Source organism: Zalophus californianus, chromosome 8 (assembly GCF_009762305.2).
Source record: "Zalophus californianus isolate mZalCal1 chromosome 8, mZalCal1.pri.v2, whole genome shotgun sequence".
Lineage (NCBI taxonomy): Eukaryota > Metazoa > Chordata > Mammalia > Carnivora > Otariidae > Zalophus > Zalophus californianus.
In genome coordinates, this window is record NC_045602.1 from 34,805,614 (window position 1) to 34,819,800 (window position 14,187).

A 14,187-nucleotide genomic window follows, 5' to 3' on the forward strand; every position below is an offset into this window, starting at 1 on the left:
GCTAATGAGATTTGAACCCTGATTTCTCTGACTCCAAGTCCCAAGCCCTTGACTCTACATCAAAGTTTCCAAGACCAGAGAAATGTATTTTGTACATTTCCTTTTACAGGAAATAAATCCACAGAACTCTGAGAATATACCTTCAAGATCCCAGGGACCCAGGCACCCATGTTGGAGCAGCATTATGTGTAACTCGCTACTTCCCAGGAGACCTAGAAGAACCACCTGGCAAAGACTACACGGAGAGGCTAGAAGAGAGCATTTCAGGAAGGAGGAGCTGGGAGGGCAACCTGGGAAAACATGGATGATGGCTGCAAGTCAGGACACAGAGCAGGCACGGGGCTGGGGAAGTCTGGCTCCGTGCAGGGAAATGAAAAGGGGCCAACAGGGCTGGGGGGAGGGCGGGGGCAGCTCATGGAGGCCCAACGGCCCAGTTCAGTTTATCCTCCAAGTTTTCAAGCAGGAGCGTAATACTCCAAAAGAGGTGTTTAAGACCTGGGCTGGAGGTTAAAGGGAGACGACCGAGAGAGCTGCTGAGAGGCAGCCCAGGACCACCTGACACAACAGGCAGACAGGAGATATCTAAGACATTTCCAGAGAAATCTAGCATTTTGGAGTCTGAACCCTCTGCCTCCTTCCCAAGGATTGCTATCCAAGTTACCCTTTGGGGTGGGTAGGGGTGTGGCAGGCAGGGCGAGAAGGAGGAAGACGCGGTGTGTCTGCAGCACCGAGCCTTCACGCTAGCAGAGGCTCTGGTCTGCGGGCGGCTGTGGCCCTGAGGGACAGCCGGAGGAAGACTCTTGCGAAGATGGCATTCAGTGCTCAAAGGCGGACACTGGCCTGAGGAGGAGGCTGGCCCTGCTGGGTCTCCAGGACAGGGCCCGTGGGCAGAGGACAGATCCTGAGCTTGAAGCAGTAGTCTGTGTCTTTTTTAATTCTTTTGAAATGATGATTCTTCTCCCTGGGTGGCAAAAAAGAAGAAGAAAAAAAAAAGCAAACAAGCAGAATTTGGTTAAGAACTCAAGAACTGCCAATTCAGAAACTCTAATCTGTTCAAAAGTGCAATCCCTTTTTTTCAGAGGCCCAAAACCTATTTCCATCAACGACTGTATATGTCCGTGTGTCTGAGACCGGAGGAGAGACAGAGTGGGTGTGAGGAGAGCGCTGAAATGCCTCCGTTCCTGTGTGGGAAGCTACCGCTCCGTGGGCTTCCACGTGTGCCTTGTATGTACATTTGTGCCTGTTCCTCAGGACCCTGTGTGCACTGAAGTTTCAGACCATAATAGAAACACCAAGCCTTGGCAAAGATATCATAGAAATAATTATCTAATTTCAGAACATGTTATTATAATACCTACTTGATGTGTAACACACTTAACAATGTTCACCTTATATTCACCAGCTCTAAATTAGAGACTCACAGAGCCAAGTCCTACCTCAGGGGCTTCTCCGAGACCCTAGAGCAGAGCAGGCCCCAAAGAAAGCTCTTTAAGGAATATCCACCCCACCCCCACCCCCATCCCCCACTCCATGGCTTCCTCCTGGATGCAGAGGTTTGGCTGGGGAGATATGAGGAGATTGCTGGAAGAGGGGCAGAGCCTAACTTGGGTGGCATCTCTGTTGCTCCCAGAATCCCCAGTCCTCACCAGGAGAGGAGCCCCTGGAACTGGGAAGAGAGCAGCCATACTGGGGTCACAGAGGCAGATAGGCTTTCCTTGACTCAGCAGTGGGCCAGGGGGCCTCAGGATCTGCAAGCCTCCCTTCTTCCCCAGGGGCTGTGTTGGACTGAGGCTGTGTGAGGAGAATGTTTGCTGTTTGCTGCTGTTGACTTTAGCCAGTAGCTCTGTTTACAAACCCAGGTTGGTTTTCCCAGCACAGTTAATTAGAACAAAGACATCTGGTGTGAGGGCTGGGGAGGGCATCTGCTCAGAGCATTGCCCCCACACCCAGCAGCGGTGGGCCAGCACGGGGCAGAGCAGCTAAACAGGGCCAGACCGAACCCACCAAACTCAAGGTTCTCAGAAGAACCGTGGCTTTTCTCACTCTGCCTTTCCCATGCCAGCTAAGTTGGACCGGTCCCCAACGCTCCAGCCTTAGGGCACCCCCAAGAGTCAGGGATGGATGCCCCTACCTCAGTGGAATCGCAGGCTGGAGATCAAAGACTCAGTCCTCTCCTCTGCCCTTCCATGTCCAAAAGAACCGGGAGAGAGATTCCCATCCCCTCTCTCAACACAATGACTCTGCATTCTGTAGGAATGCCAGACCTCTTCAGCCCCCTGGAGGAAAATCTCCCCTCCCTGACACCCCCTCAGAGAGGTGTCCTTCCGACACCTCCCTGACTCCTCTCCAGCCAATCTCTGACACTGCAGGGAGGAAAGAGATTAACCAGTCCAGAACCAGAGGGAGGCAGGAAGGTGCCCAGGAAGGTGAGAGGTTCTGGGTGGACAGTTCCAGGGCTGTGGGGAAGTGGAGGGCTGGGATGGGGAGGGGCAGCAGCTTATCTCTCCCAGGAGGGGGGAGCTCACTCCAAACAGCTAATGCACTGGCGTGTGAAAGCCCCTCAATTAGCACTAATGATGCAATCAGGGAGGGAGGAGGAGGGACCAGAAGTTCTGGCGGAGTCAGCACCAACTTACACACAGGGTACACACTCCCTTCCTCCGACACAGTGGCCCCTTCAGACACACCAATGCACTCACTCCACAGACAGCCTGGACCACGCACGTCCGTGGGTACAAATGCACCCTTTGCACAAACTACTAGCACGCATACGGTTCGCGATCCCCTGCTGACTGCGGGTATCCCGGGGAGAGGAGTTCGATCTGGGGCTTCAGGGTCAGGGAAAATGAGAAGCCAGCAAGACTTGTGGTTGAGGTTGAATAGGGCATCTTCGATTATTCCTCTGATCCCAGAGTTCCCGACCCATGCAGGCTCGCAGGTGCCAGCCTCTCTACGTCCACCTCCCCACACCACCCCCACCCCTTCGCCCCGGGATCCGGGACTGAGCGAGGAGCCTCTATCCCCAGCCACCCCCCCCCCCCCGGAGGGAGGCCCTGGGTTCCGGGAGAAAGCTCTGAGAGCACACGGACCCCCAGCACCCCAGAGCCAGCTGCTCGTCCCCTCCGGAGCACGTTACCCGCCGGCCTCACCCCTTTATCTTCTCCCCCACCCCGCCCGGCCGGCTCCGTTATCCGCCTCCTGGTCCCGTTATCCGGCACCCCGGCCCCGTTATCCGCCCTCGCGCCGGGCCCGGAGCTCCCGCGCGTCGCGGGGTCGCCGCCGCCCCCTCTCCCTGTCGCGGCCCGAGCTCGGGGGCCCGCGGGCTGGGCAGGGCCGGAGCCGCCTCCGCGCCGCTTCCCAGGCCCGGACGGCCGCGGGAGGAGGTCCCGCTGTCAGTCAGCGGGGAAGGCCGGGCCGGGCGGCCGGAGGGGGCGGTGCCGAGGACGGGCTCGGGCCGGGAGCAGGGAGGCGGAGGCGGAGGGGGCGGGGGCGGGGGCGGCTCCGGGCCTTATAAGCGGCGGGGGCAGGGCGGGAGGGAGGCAAGTGTCAGGCCGATGTGCGGCCCGCGAGGGGCCGGGGTCGGGGCCGGGGCCGCCGGGGCCATGCGCTCGGACTGGGCAGGGGACCGGAGGGGCGCAGAGCGGAGCCGCCTCGGTGCCTGAGCCTCCCGGGGCCGGGGAGCCGTGCGGGGCCGGCCGGCTGGGGGGAGGGGAGCGATGCGGCGCCGGAGGGCGGCGGTAGCCGCGGGTTTCTGCGCCTCCTTCCTGCTGGGCTCCGTCCTCAACGTGCTCTTCGCACCGGGGTCGGAGCCTCCGCGGCCAGGCCAGTCCCCCGGACCCTCGCCAGCCCCGGGCCCGGGCCGTCGCGGGGGCCGCGGGGAACTGGCCCGGCAGATCCGAGCGCGCTACGAGGAGGTGCAGCGCTATTCCCGCGGGGGCCCCGGGCCCGGGGCCGGCCGGCCGGAGCGGCGGCGCCTGATGGACCTGGCTCCGGGCGGGCCGGGCCTGCAGCGTCCCCGGCCCCCGCGGGCCCGGCCCCTGCCCGACGGCGCCCCGAGCTGGCCCCCGGCTCCCGGCCCGGGCTCCCCCGGCTCGGGCCCGCGCCTGGGCTGCGCCGCGCTCCGCAACGTGTCCGGCGCACAGTACGTGGGCTCGGGCTACACCAAGGCCGTGTACCGGGTCCGCCTGCCGGGCGGCGCCGCGGTGGCGCTCAAGGCGGTGGACTTCAGCGGCCACGATCTGGGCAGCTGCGTGCGCGAGTTCGGGGCTCGGAGGGGCTGCTACCGGCTGGCGGCCCACAAGCTGCTCAAGGAGATGGTGCTGCTGGAGCGGCTGCGGCACCCCAACGTGCTGCAGGTACGACGGTGGGGGTGAGAGGGTGAGGGTGCTGGCTGGTCGTGCCCAGGTCCGGTCCCTCTGACTGGAAGAGAACCCTCGGTCATATAGATGAAGACTGCCCAGGTTATGCTAGGGGCAGAACCCCGACCGCAGCCGCTTCCCACTACACTACCCTGCCCCTCACTCCTGACTGGGCGTCTCTTTACGGAGGGACTCCTGCGTCTCTCAGCTTCCACCCCATATCCTTTGAAGACAGAGACCAGGACGGAGGGTCCCAAAACTCGAGGTAGGGGTGCGAGTCTGTTAGGACTTAGGACTCTGCTTCTGGCTGGAGCTAGGATGTTGAGCACAAGGGAAGTGACCCCAAGCCACAAGACACAGAGGTCATCCCTGAGTCAGGATTCCAACTGCTGTGATAGGGCCCCCTTTCTTGATGGAATCTGAACCCTACTTCTCTCAACTTCCAGTGGCTTGTCAGGCTTTGAAGATGGGATGGGACAAAAACGGGGTTGGGAAGGGCTAGAAAGAGACCCTGTATCGGGCTTGATTCCCAGAGAATATCCCCACCCCCTACCCCACCCAGAAGCCACTGGAAGGACTGGAGGGAATTGGGTAGTAGGCCAGAAAATGCACAGCCCTTCCCAGAAGTGACCCCGCCATTCTTCAGGCCTTAAAGACAGCCCTTGGATCATGGAGGAAGCCTTAGGATCTTAGCTCAGTGCTCAGGGGACAGGCTACGGGCCTGAGGTCTCAGGGTCACATTATCAGAGCAGATGTGGCCAGTGGCTGGAAGACTGAAAAGGCCAGATGCCCAGGTTCCTACTAAATGGGACTCAGTCTCTCCTGTTCACTGGGGGGCAGAAGGGAGAGATGAGACCCCACCTTGTCCCCTCCAGGCTAGACTAAGAGAGTGGGCCACTCAGCCCCAGCACTACCCTAACACACCCACTTCCTCCTCTCCCCCAGCTCTCTGTCCTTGAGTCGGCCCTAGGATTAGACAAGCTCTTCCCTTGCACATGTCTGAGCAGCCTGAGAGGGGAATCCCTGACTGGTCTTGGCCCGCTGAACAGAGGGTGCGTGCAGACTCCCCAGCAGAGGAACCTCACCCACACCTTCCACCTCCGAGCCCCCTCAAATTAACCTTTCTGCACCCAACAGAACTGGCCAGAAATCTAGGAGTCCCTCCCTCCTTTTGTAAGGACTGAGACCCCAGGCCTGGGTGGGTATTGCGGAACAAGAGAGAGACCAGAGAGCTATTTATATTCCTGCTGGCTCCAGGTCTCCCCAGGCTCCCCCAACTCTGGTCAGACACTTGTGACCAGGTCCTATGCCCTGAACTGGTGGCCAGAGGTCGGGCAGAGCCAACGGTTGTGGGTGGCTGTGCCTGGTTGCACAGCTGACACTGGGCCTGGAGCTTTAGGGAGTGAGCAACTGGTTACGTGGCCATTCTAACTGGGAGGATCTTGTTCTCTTCGCTTCCCAGGGGCTCTTGGGAACTTTTTGGCAACCCTGGGGTGTCAGCCAGATTCTGAGGCAGTGGCGAAGCAGGACATTAAGTGTTAGTTAATTGATTCAAGAGTCCCCCCCCCCACCTCCCTTAGGACAGGTTTGAGGTTTTGATGTGCTCTCCTGTCTCTTAAGGAATTTCTCCCTCCCTCACTCACCCTACCCAAGCTTCCTGACCAGCATCTAGTTAACTGCCCCCACGCATCTCACAGAATGGTACTCCACTTTAATGTCAGGCTCCTACCCGATTCTGAAAGCGCCCCCCAAAATACATCTATATTACATAGGTAATACATATATATTACAGCTGAATAGTTTTCACCCAAGACTGGGTCTGTCTAAGGTTGGCTGTGTGACTTTTACAGGGTCAGAGACTGGGGGTAGTTGCCCTAGGGCACCAAGTGTTAGAAGGTGGGAGGGTCCCTTTCCATCTGGGGAAAGGTAAAAAGCTACTGTGAGCGAGAAGAAAGGATCCCTGAGTTTGAGTTTAGGAACTGTTTTGGGGGTGACCGCCAGCCAGGGTCCCTCTGGCCTCTTCCTCAGGGCCACCTCTGCTGCCACGGAAGCCCACTGTGGGGTACAAGGGGGTGCTCCGGAGGCTGCAGTGAGGGTGTGCAATGTTTCAATACCTCTTACTCATTTAAAATTTCAGAATCATTTGACTGCTGAACCAGGGAGGAGCCAAAGAATGTTTCTTAGAGTTCCGGCTCCCCCAGGCCACCCGAGGCCCCATCCCCATCTCTGGCAGCCCCCAAGTTGGTTCTGTGGGTTCTACTAGAAAAGCCCCAGGTAGCATGTCCCACCATGCACCTCCCAGCACTTTCTCTGGTCTCTGGGGACCTGCCTGGGAGAGATCTATCTTTCTTCTGTCACCCCCTACACACACACACACACACACACACACACACACACACACACACACACACTTCTCACGTGATAGATGCCTCTATAGCCCAGGGTCAAAGGGCAAAAGGGTCTTCCCTCCCCCCAACCTCCACAGTTCCAGGATCTCAGGCCTCAGATGGGGCCCCAGGCCTGCTTGGGCCCAGATTCTGGCCCCGCTAGAGTATATTTCTTCTCCCAAACGAACAAAAGATGCGACTGAAATGCTCAGCCTCACACTTCCTGGGGGGGTTAATGGTGTCTTTTTATTTTTTCCTGAGGGGTGTTGATTAATACCTCGTTAACAGCGCATTTAACGACCTCCGGGTGTTTAATAACCTTCAGAAGTTTCCCACAAAGGCTCAGACTCTGGGCAAGAAAATGAGAACCAGGCCCCTGGGCTGCTCCCCTTACCTTCCCCCCCCCACCCCCCCACCCCCACCCCACCGGGGCCTGGGGCCTCCTTGGGCTAATGCGAGGTGGGGGAGCAGAGAGAGAGCGGGGGAAGAAGAGGGTGCCTGGGACGGTCCCCTGATCCCCGGTTTGCAGCCCTCCTGATCTAATGGCGGCCCTGAGCCGTGCCTTCTCTCATGCCGGCAGGCCTGGGGCAGCTGGCTCCAGGAAGGGGGAGCTGAAAGGGCACCGGGACGGAAGAGGGCACATGAGGGCCTGGAGTGGCGCTGGGAGGGGCGTGGATGATGGTAAGAAGGGTGACAGTGTGCAGGGCCATCTAACCTGTGGGCTTGGCTCCCCCCTGCTCCACAACCCCACCCTCACCCCAGCCCCCACACTGTGCAGCTCTCCCCTCTCCCTACTGTGGTCTGGACAACTCAGCCTTTGTGTTTCTACCCCACAGGGTGCTGGTTGTTTTGAGTCTCATCTGATCCCTGGCTGATGGGCAGTGTGGTGGGGGAGGCTGGAGGAAGCAGGGCCCTCTCTCTGGATGCTGGTTTAGGTGTTAATGACAAAGTCAGGCTGTGCTTCCCAGAAGTCCCTGACTAGCTGAGCTGTACCGAGCCCACCCTCGGGTCCTGTGGAGTGGGCAGGCCCTTGTGAGCATGCCCCCAAAGAACTGATCTTCCGCAGAAACCATCCCTTACTACTAATCCCATTGGTGGGTGGGACCACCCCCACAACCAACATATGCAAAGAACACCCAAGGCTGTGCCCCTTGGATGCTTTGTTCTTATAAACGCTTGTTACCAGTCCCGAGGGAGCTTGTTTTTACACCCACAAGACCAGACCTGAGAAAAAATGAAGTTGCCAGAAAGTGGAAATGATAAGGAATAAGAGGACTGGGGTATCTGAGTGGCTCAGTTGGTTAATTGTCTGCCTTCGGTCGGGTCCTGATCCCAGGGTCCTGGGATCGAGCCCTGCATCAGGCTCCTTGCTCATCAGGGAGCCTGCTCCTCCCTCTGCCTGCCGCTCCCCCTGCTTGTACTTGCTCTCTCTCTCTCTCTGTCTCTCTGACAAATAAATAAATAAAATCTTAAAAAAAAAAAAAAAGGAATAGAGGACTGGAGCAGGGGAGGAGGTAGAATACCCATTTGCTGGCTTGTTGATTAACAAATGGTATTTGTAGAAAGAACCAGGCTGTGGAATCCAAGTGACATAAATTTGAATGCTAGCTCCTGCATTAGCTGTGTGACGTTATGCAAGTAACTTAACTTCTCTGAGTTAGTTTCCTCACCTGTAAACTGGAGATTATAAGAATCAAGTTATGCATGTAGAATACTTAGCACAGTGCCTGGCACATGGCTGACATATGGTATCCAGACCTGCCCATTTACCTGAGCGGCAGGAGGTAGGAGGCTGATGTCGCCCGCAGGAGCTCTGGCTGCAGGGACAGAGGGCAGGCTTCCCCGGGCCATGCTGCTGTTCTCTTCTGGCCTGAGCTGAAGCAACAGCCTAGGGATCGGGGTGGGAGGTGTGTAGTGCAGAGGGAGGGGGGCCTCTGACAGCCCAGCCCTTCTCTGTCCCCACCCCGACCCTGTGACCTAATGACCTGCCCTGGGCCTCCCCCAGCTCTATGGCTACTGCTACCAGGACAGCGAGGACATCCCGGACACCCTGACCACCATCACAGAGCTGGGTGCCCCTGTGGAGATGATCCAGCTCCTGCAGACTTCCTGGGAGGACCGCTTCCGAGTGAGCAGGGCGGAGGGCTGGGCCCTGGGCTCCTTGCTGGGATGGTTTTCCCTTAGAAGGCCAGCCCTCCAGAGCAGCTTGGACTCCTCCTCAGTCAGAAAAAGGAGGGAAAGATGGAGCAAAGCTGACTCGGCTGTCAGCCAAAGGGTTAAAAAAAGAAGCAAGACATAGAAGATCCTGACGTTTTTGTGCTCCTTACACACACACACACACACACACACACACACACACACGTGCATGCACGCCCGTGTAGCCTGGCTGCCAGAGGGCCAGTGTCCTAGGACTAGAAAAGACCTTAAGGTCATCTTGACCCTCCCTCTATTTCCACGCACTGGACTAAAGCCACACTCAAGATGCAACTTCGGGGAGGAGAGCCGGTATCCGCAGACTTCCTTGCAGCCTATTTCCCACCAACTCCATGTTACTTTCAGGGTCAGGCCAGCCCAGGGTTACTAGAAAATCACTGCCTTGCTCTGTAAGGCCCCTGGCCTTCAGCCCTTAGTGAGCACTGGAGCCTTTAAGAGAAAAGCCAACCGCCCCCAGCCCCAAAGGGGTGAGCCCTGGAGTCCCCCAGGCCCCCTCCCAGGAGAGAAGCCTATGAGCAGCCTTGTGTCTGCCCCTCAGATCTGCCTGAGCCTGGGCCGGCTCCTTCACCACCTGGCCCACTCCCCACTGGGCTCGGTCACTCTGCTGGACTTCCGCCCCCGACAGTTCGTGCTGGTGGATGGGGAGCTGAAGGTGACAGATCTGGACGATGCACGCGTGGAGGAGACACCGTGTGCCAGCAGTGCTGATTGCATCCTGGAGTTTCCAGCCAGGAACTTCAGCCTGCCATGCTCAGCCCAGGGCTGGTGTGAAGGCATGAATGAGAAGCGCAACCTCTACAATGCCTACAGGTGACCTCCACCCCCCCCACCCCCCACCAGGAAGGCCGGGGAGGGAGAGTGAGCCAGGGAAGGCATGGCAAGGGGAGAGCCCAGATGGGGTCCAGGAGGCCAGCCAGGGCGGGGAGACTCTGCCTTGACCAATGGAGGAGCAGGGGTGGGGAAGGTCTTCTACCCACTCAAGAAGGGAACATTCAGGCTCCCAAAGATGAGGCTAAAAATAGCTCCAAGGAGAATCTGGGGTGGGGGGTGGCAGCTGGACACTTCTTAAAATAGTGTCAGATTCAGAGCCTAGGGCTGGTGGGACTGGCACTACCCCTTCATCCCCTGGTGCTTCAGTCTGGAAGCTCCTCACTAGGCCCCAGCTATGGGGCTGCTGTGACAGTGATCAGCTCAGGGGATAAGGTGGCACTGGGTGGTGGGGGAGTCCTGGGGACAGATGGGGAAAAGAGACCTCAGATTGCAGCGTGGTATAAAGTTAAGGTGTGGCCTTAGCATGTGTCCTGATCCCTACCCTGAGTCGGAGTAGACTCCTTGGTACGCTCTGGGGTTATGCCTGGGTGGTAGGCCTGAGGGATCAGGCTCCCTGGCCAGATTAAGGTTCTGTCCCAAGTTGGGCAGAGGAAGGATGTGTCCTCAAGGCTGGACCACTGAGCCCCTGGTTTCTCTCTGCCCCAGGTTTTTCTTCACATACCTCCTGCCCCACAGTGCCCCACCCTCACTGCGGCCTCTGCTGGACAGCATTGTCAACGCCACGGGTGAGCTCACCAGGCGCCGTCTGCTTTCCATCACCCTCCCCCAGCAGGCATGGGGACGAGAATGCCCCAGGACAGCACAGTATGACGTTTCCCAAAGTGGCATTCCGTGGCAAACCCCCTTCCCAGTCCACTGGTCACCCGGGCCCAGGTTCCAGGGGAAGAGGGGGAAAAGCAGCAGGTTGCCGACCGCAGGGAGGGGTAGGAGCACAGGCACCCTCTCCTAGCCACACTGCACTCCGCAGGAGAGCTCAGCTGGGGAGTAGATGAGACTCTGGCCCGGCTGGAGAGAGTGCTGCACCTGTTCCGGAGCGGGCAGTATCTGCAGAACATTTCAGCAGGCAGCAGAGCCGGTGAGTGGCTCCCACAGGGCTCCAGGGGCTCGGGAGGTGGGGAGCAGGGGGGATGGTGAGTGGTCCCCTTAATCGCACTAAGCGGTTCATCCTCCTAAGACACACTTGAAGAGACCACTGACTGTTTAGCCTCTACTTGGAGGTCTTCTCTCTGGCTGAGCCAGAACGACTATAATTTTGCCTTGACCTCGGGGCAGGGGGCTGGAGGGGGTTGGGCATCGACACCCCTTCTCTGGGTGGCTCCAGATCCCACTCTGTATTGACTGTGTGACTTTGAGCAGCTTCCCTACACCTTGAGCCTCATTTTTCTCTCCTGTGAATTGGGTTTAATATTTCCTGCCTCACAAAATGCTTATGGGGATTCAATGCTAGGCGAAGTGTGTGCGAGCAATTAACTTGGTTCCTGTTACACAGCTGGATTACAGAATATATGCTGGCTCCTCTTTCCTTCCTCTGCCCTTCTGGGGCTAGGAGGGAGACTGGAGAAGGCTGCGATTCCACACCGAAACCAGCCGAGAAGCCCAGGAGCATGGGGAGAATTGCAGCCCCCAGCCGTGGTCCCTCTGCTGGGGCCCTGGGGTTTATCATGGTTGGCAGGGGGGCCAGGAGTGGGCAGCCTCTGTATTCAAGGAGCTCTGGCCAGTCTTAGGGGTGGGGGAGCCCTCGTTAGCCCTGTAAATAAAGTTTAACGAGGTGAACAATGGCTGGCTCTGTCCCTGAGGACGCCGTTTATGGGGCCATAAATCACAGCCAGCCCTGGACTTTGGTCTAGTCCCTGGTAGAAGAAGGAGGCAGGAGGGCGGGGTGGCCAGAGGCCCAGGGCTTCTGCATTATCAGTGCCGAGCTGGGGCTCCCCAGGCAGCAGGAAGGACTCAGGTGAACGAGCAGCTTCCTGATTGAGGAGCTCACAGAGCCTCTGGGGGCTCTTTCTGTGTAATGGGAAGATTTTTTCCTCCACCCTCCTCCCCCAAACACCAGAGCTGTGGATTCCCCAATGGTCATTTTTGTGTTTCACGTTCATTTGCATTCCTGGTAACTTTGGAAATCCCCAACCGCCCCCTCCCTGAGGAGCTTGCCTCATCTCTCTCCCTAAGGCCCGAAGGAAGCAGGACCCAGGGGTGCTCTAAACTCTTGCTACTCAAAGTGTGGTCTGCAGACCAGCAGCACCAGAAGCTGGTTAGAAATGCCCACCCCCAAGCCCCACCCCTGACCACCTAAATCGGGATCTGCATTTTAGCAAGAGTCCCTGGAGATTCACAGGCACACTGAAGTTTGAGAAGCCTGGCTTTAAATGTCCAAAATGTCCTGACCTCAAGCTCTGCGTGTGTGTTTATCCCACGAGGCACCCGCCGTCAGGTGCCGTCCGAACCCACTGTGCACCCTCAGATTTGGGAGCTGTGGGTCTCCCAAAAACCGAATCCGAGCTTTGCCTTTACTGGGTGCTCAGCTCAGTTCCACAGCAGTAGCTGCCTTTATCCCCAAGCGAGGGTGACTGGGCTAGCTTTCAGCTTTCAGTTAGGAAATGAGTCTTAGCCCTTTCCAGGAAGCGGCCCCAGCCCTCCTGCCTGGAAATAGAGTTCTCATTCGAGCTCCATCCCCAAACCCACAGAGTACCAGCGCCTCCCAGACAGCACCATCCCCCAGGAAGACTACCGCTGCTGGCCCTCCTACCACCATGGGAGCTGCCTCCTCTCGGTGTTCAACCTGGCTGAGGCCGTGGATGTCTGCGAGAGCCATGCCCAGTGCCAGGCCTTTGTGGTCACCAACCAGACCACCTGGACAGGTGAGCCCGTGGGAAGGGAAAGGATGTCCTGAGGGAGGTGACTGGCATTCCCTGGAAGAGACTGACAGGTAGTGGTCCCCCGTCAGAAGCCAGCTTTGATGAGAAGACAAGAAGAGATGTTGAGAGACAAGTTTACGCCGCCTCTAGGCGGTCCCATCGGGGAGAGTGGCCCCGCCTCCAGGGAGAGAAACAGTCCCGTTTATCTCTCACCTCTGCCTCCAGGTCGGCAGCTGGTATTTTTCAAGACAGGATGGAGCCACGTGGTCCCTGATCCCAACAAGACGACATATGTGAGGGCCTCGGGCTGACCTCTCGGGGGCTCAGCTGACAGCGGACTAGCTGGGCTCACCAGTGGTGGGAGGGAGGGATGGACTTGCACTAGCAGCACTGCATGTCACCTGGAAACCCCTGCAGACGAGGCTGACATCCTAGACGGTGAGGTGACCAGGACAACGTGCAATAATGCCAAATGTTAAAATGTGAGTTTACCGGTCTAGGTATGGGACTGCTGGCCCTGGGGCCAGGAATCACGGGAGCGGGGCAGGGGGATGGACTGCCTCCCCACCCCTCTGGGAGGCCAGCAAGGCTCGGGCTGGTATCCCCTTGTGGGGGCTCTGGCCCTCGCTGGGACAATTCTGTGGGCAGCCCCATCACTGTGTTCATGGTGTAAGAATGTAGCCAGAGCCCCTGCTGCTGCTGCTGCATGTCACCATCTGGTGGGGGCTGCATGGGGACAATCGGTCACAGAGTGTTCTCTCAGCTCAGCTCTGGACAGAAGACTTGACGGGGATGCTCTGGGATGTGGGGGGTTCGGTACCCGGGGAGGCCGCCTCTGGCCACCCAACCAGGGGCACCCACAGGCCAGCACAGGGGCAGGGACAGAGGAGCCCACAAGGTATGAGCCAAGACATGGGGTCAAGGAGCAGGTTGCAGTTTGAGCCAGGACCTGGGGTGGGGGTGGGGCCGGGGCCTTTCTGCCTCATTTGCTTTCAGTGAAAGCCGCAAAGCAGCCAAAACCAGCCTCTCCCCCCTCCTGGAGTTTGTATATCCAGAAGCTTTTGTACTTCTTGTTCATTAAAATGTTTATTTTTGTAAAAAAAAAAAAAAAGTCAATCAATTAATAAATGACATTTCACGGCAAGGACTCTTCCCAAAGCCACAGTTTCTTGGGCTGACTTGTCCTCAGTTAATGTCTTTGGTGTTTCTTTGGGGAAGTAGGGGCAGGAGAGGTCATGGGGGATGACCTTTGGAGGAGTGAAATCTCCGTGGCAAACACTGAAGTTGGCAAAATGTGTTTGCAGGCCCTGCTCCCACGGCGCCCACCTCCCTCCATGGCCCTCCACATCCATGTCCGGACAAAAGACAGGAGGGACTTCCTCCCCTAGGGACGTTCACACTTTCACACACACCAGTTCTTTATATACAGAGCTTTTACCCAAAGGACTGGTGTCCTAATGGTGGGATGTCAGCCACAGTCAGGTTGCAGGGCTCTGAGCAACCTGTAGTCAGGTCAGCTTTGTCCCATTTGGGGTTGGACCT

At 57.9% G+C, this 14,187-nt stretch overlaps 1 protein-coding gene across 2 annotated transcripts; it reads left to right on the forward strand.

The window, feature by feature from the left end:
• Positions 1 to 3,552: 3,552 nt before the first annotated feature.
• On the forward strand, positions 3,553 to 13,789 carry PKDCC (protein kinase domain containing, cytoplasmic). 2 transcript variants are annotated; one of them, XM_027623928.2, is made up of 7 exons: positions 3,553 to 4,355; positions 8,751 to 8,873; positions 9,498 to 9,769; positions 10,436 to 10,515; positions 10,758 to 10,865; positions 12,475 to 12,648; positions 12,871 to 13,789. In XM_027623928.2, exons 1-7 carry the CDS (start codon positions 3,717 to 3,719, stop codon positions 12,954 to 12,956), a joined length of 1,482 nt encoding a protein of 493 aa, XP_027479729.1. In that variant the 5' UTR covers positions 3,553 to 3,716; the 3' UTR covers positions 12,957 to 13,789. The 2 variants fall into 2 exon arrangements, with proteins under 2 accessions (XP_027479729.1, XP_027479730.1); XM_027623929.1 differs by lacking the exon at positions 8,751 to 8,873.
• The last annotated feature ends 398 nt before the right edge of the window (positions 13,790 to 14,187 follow it).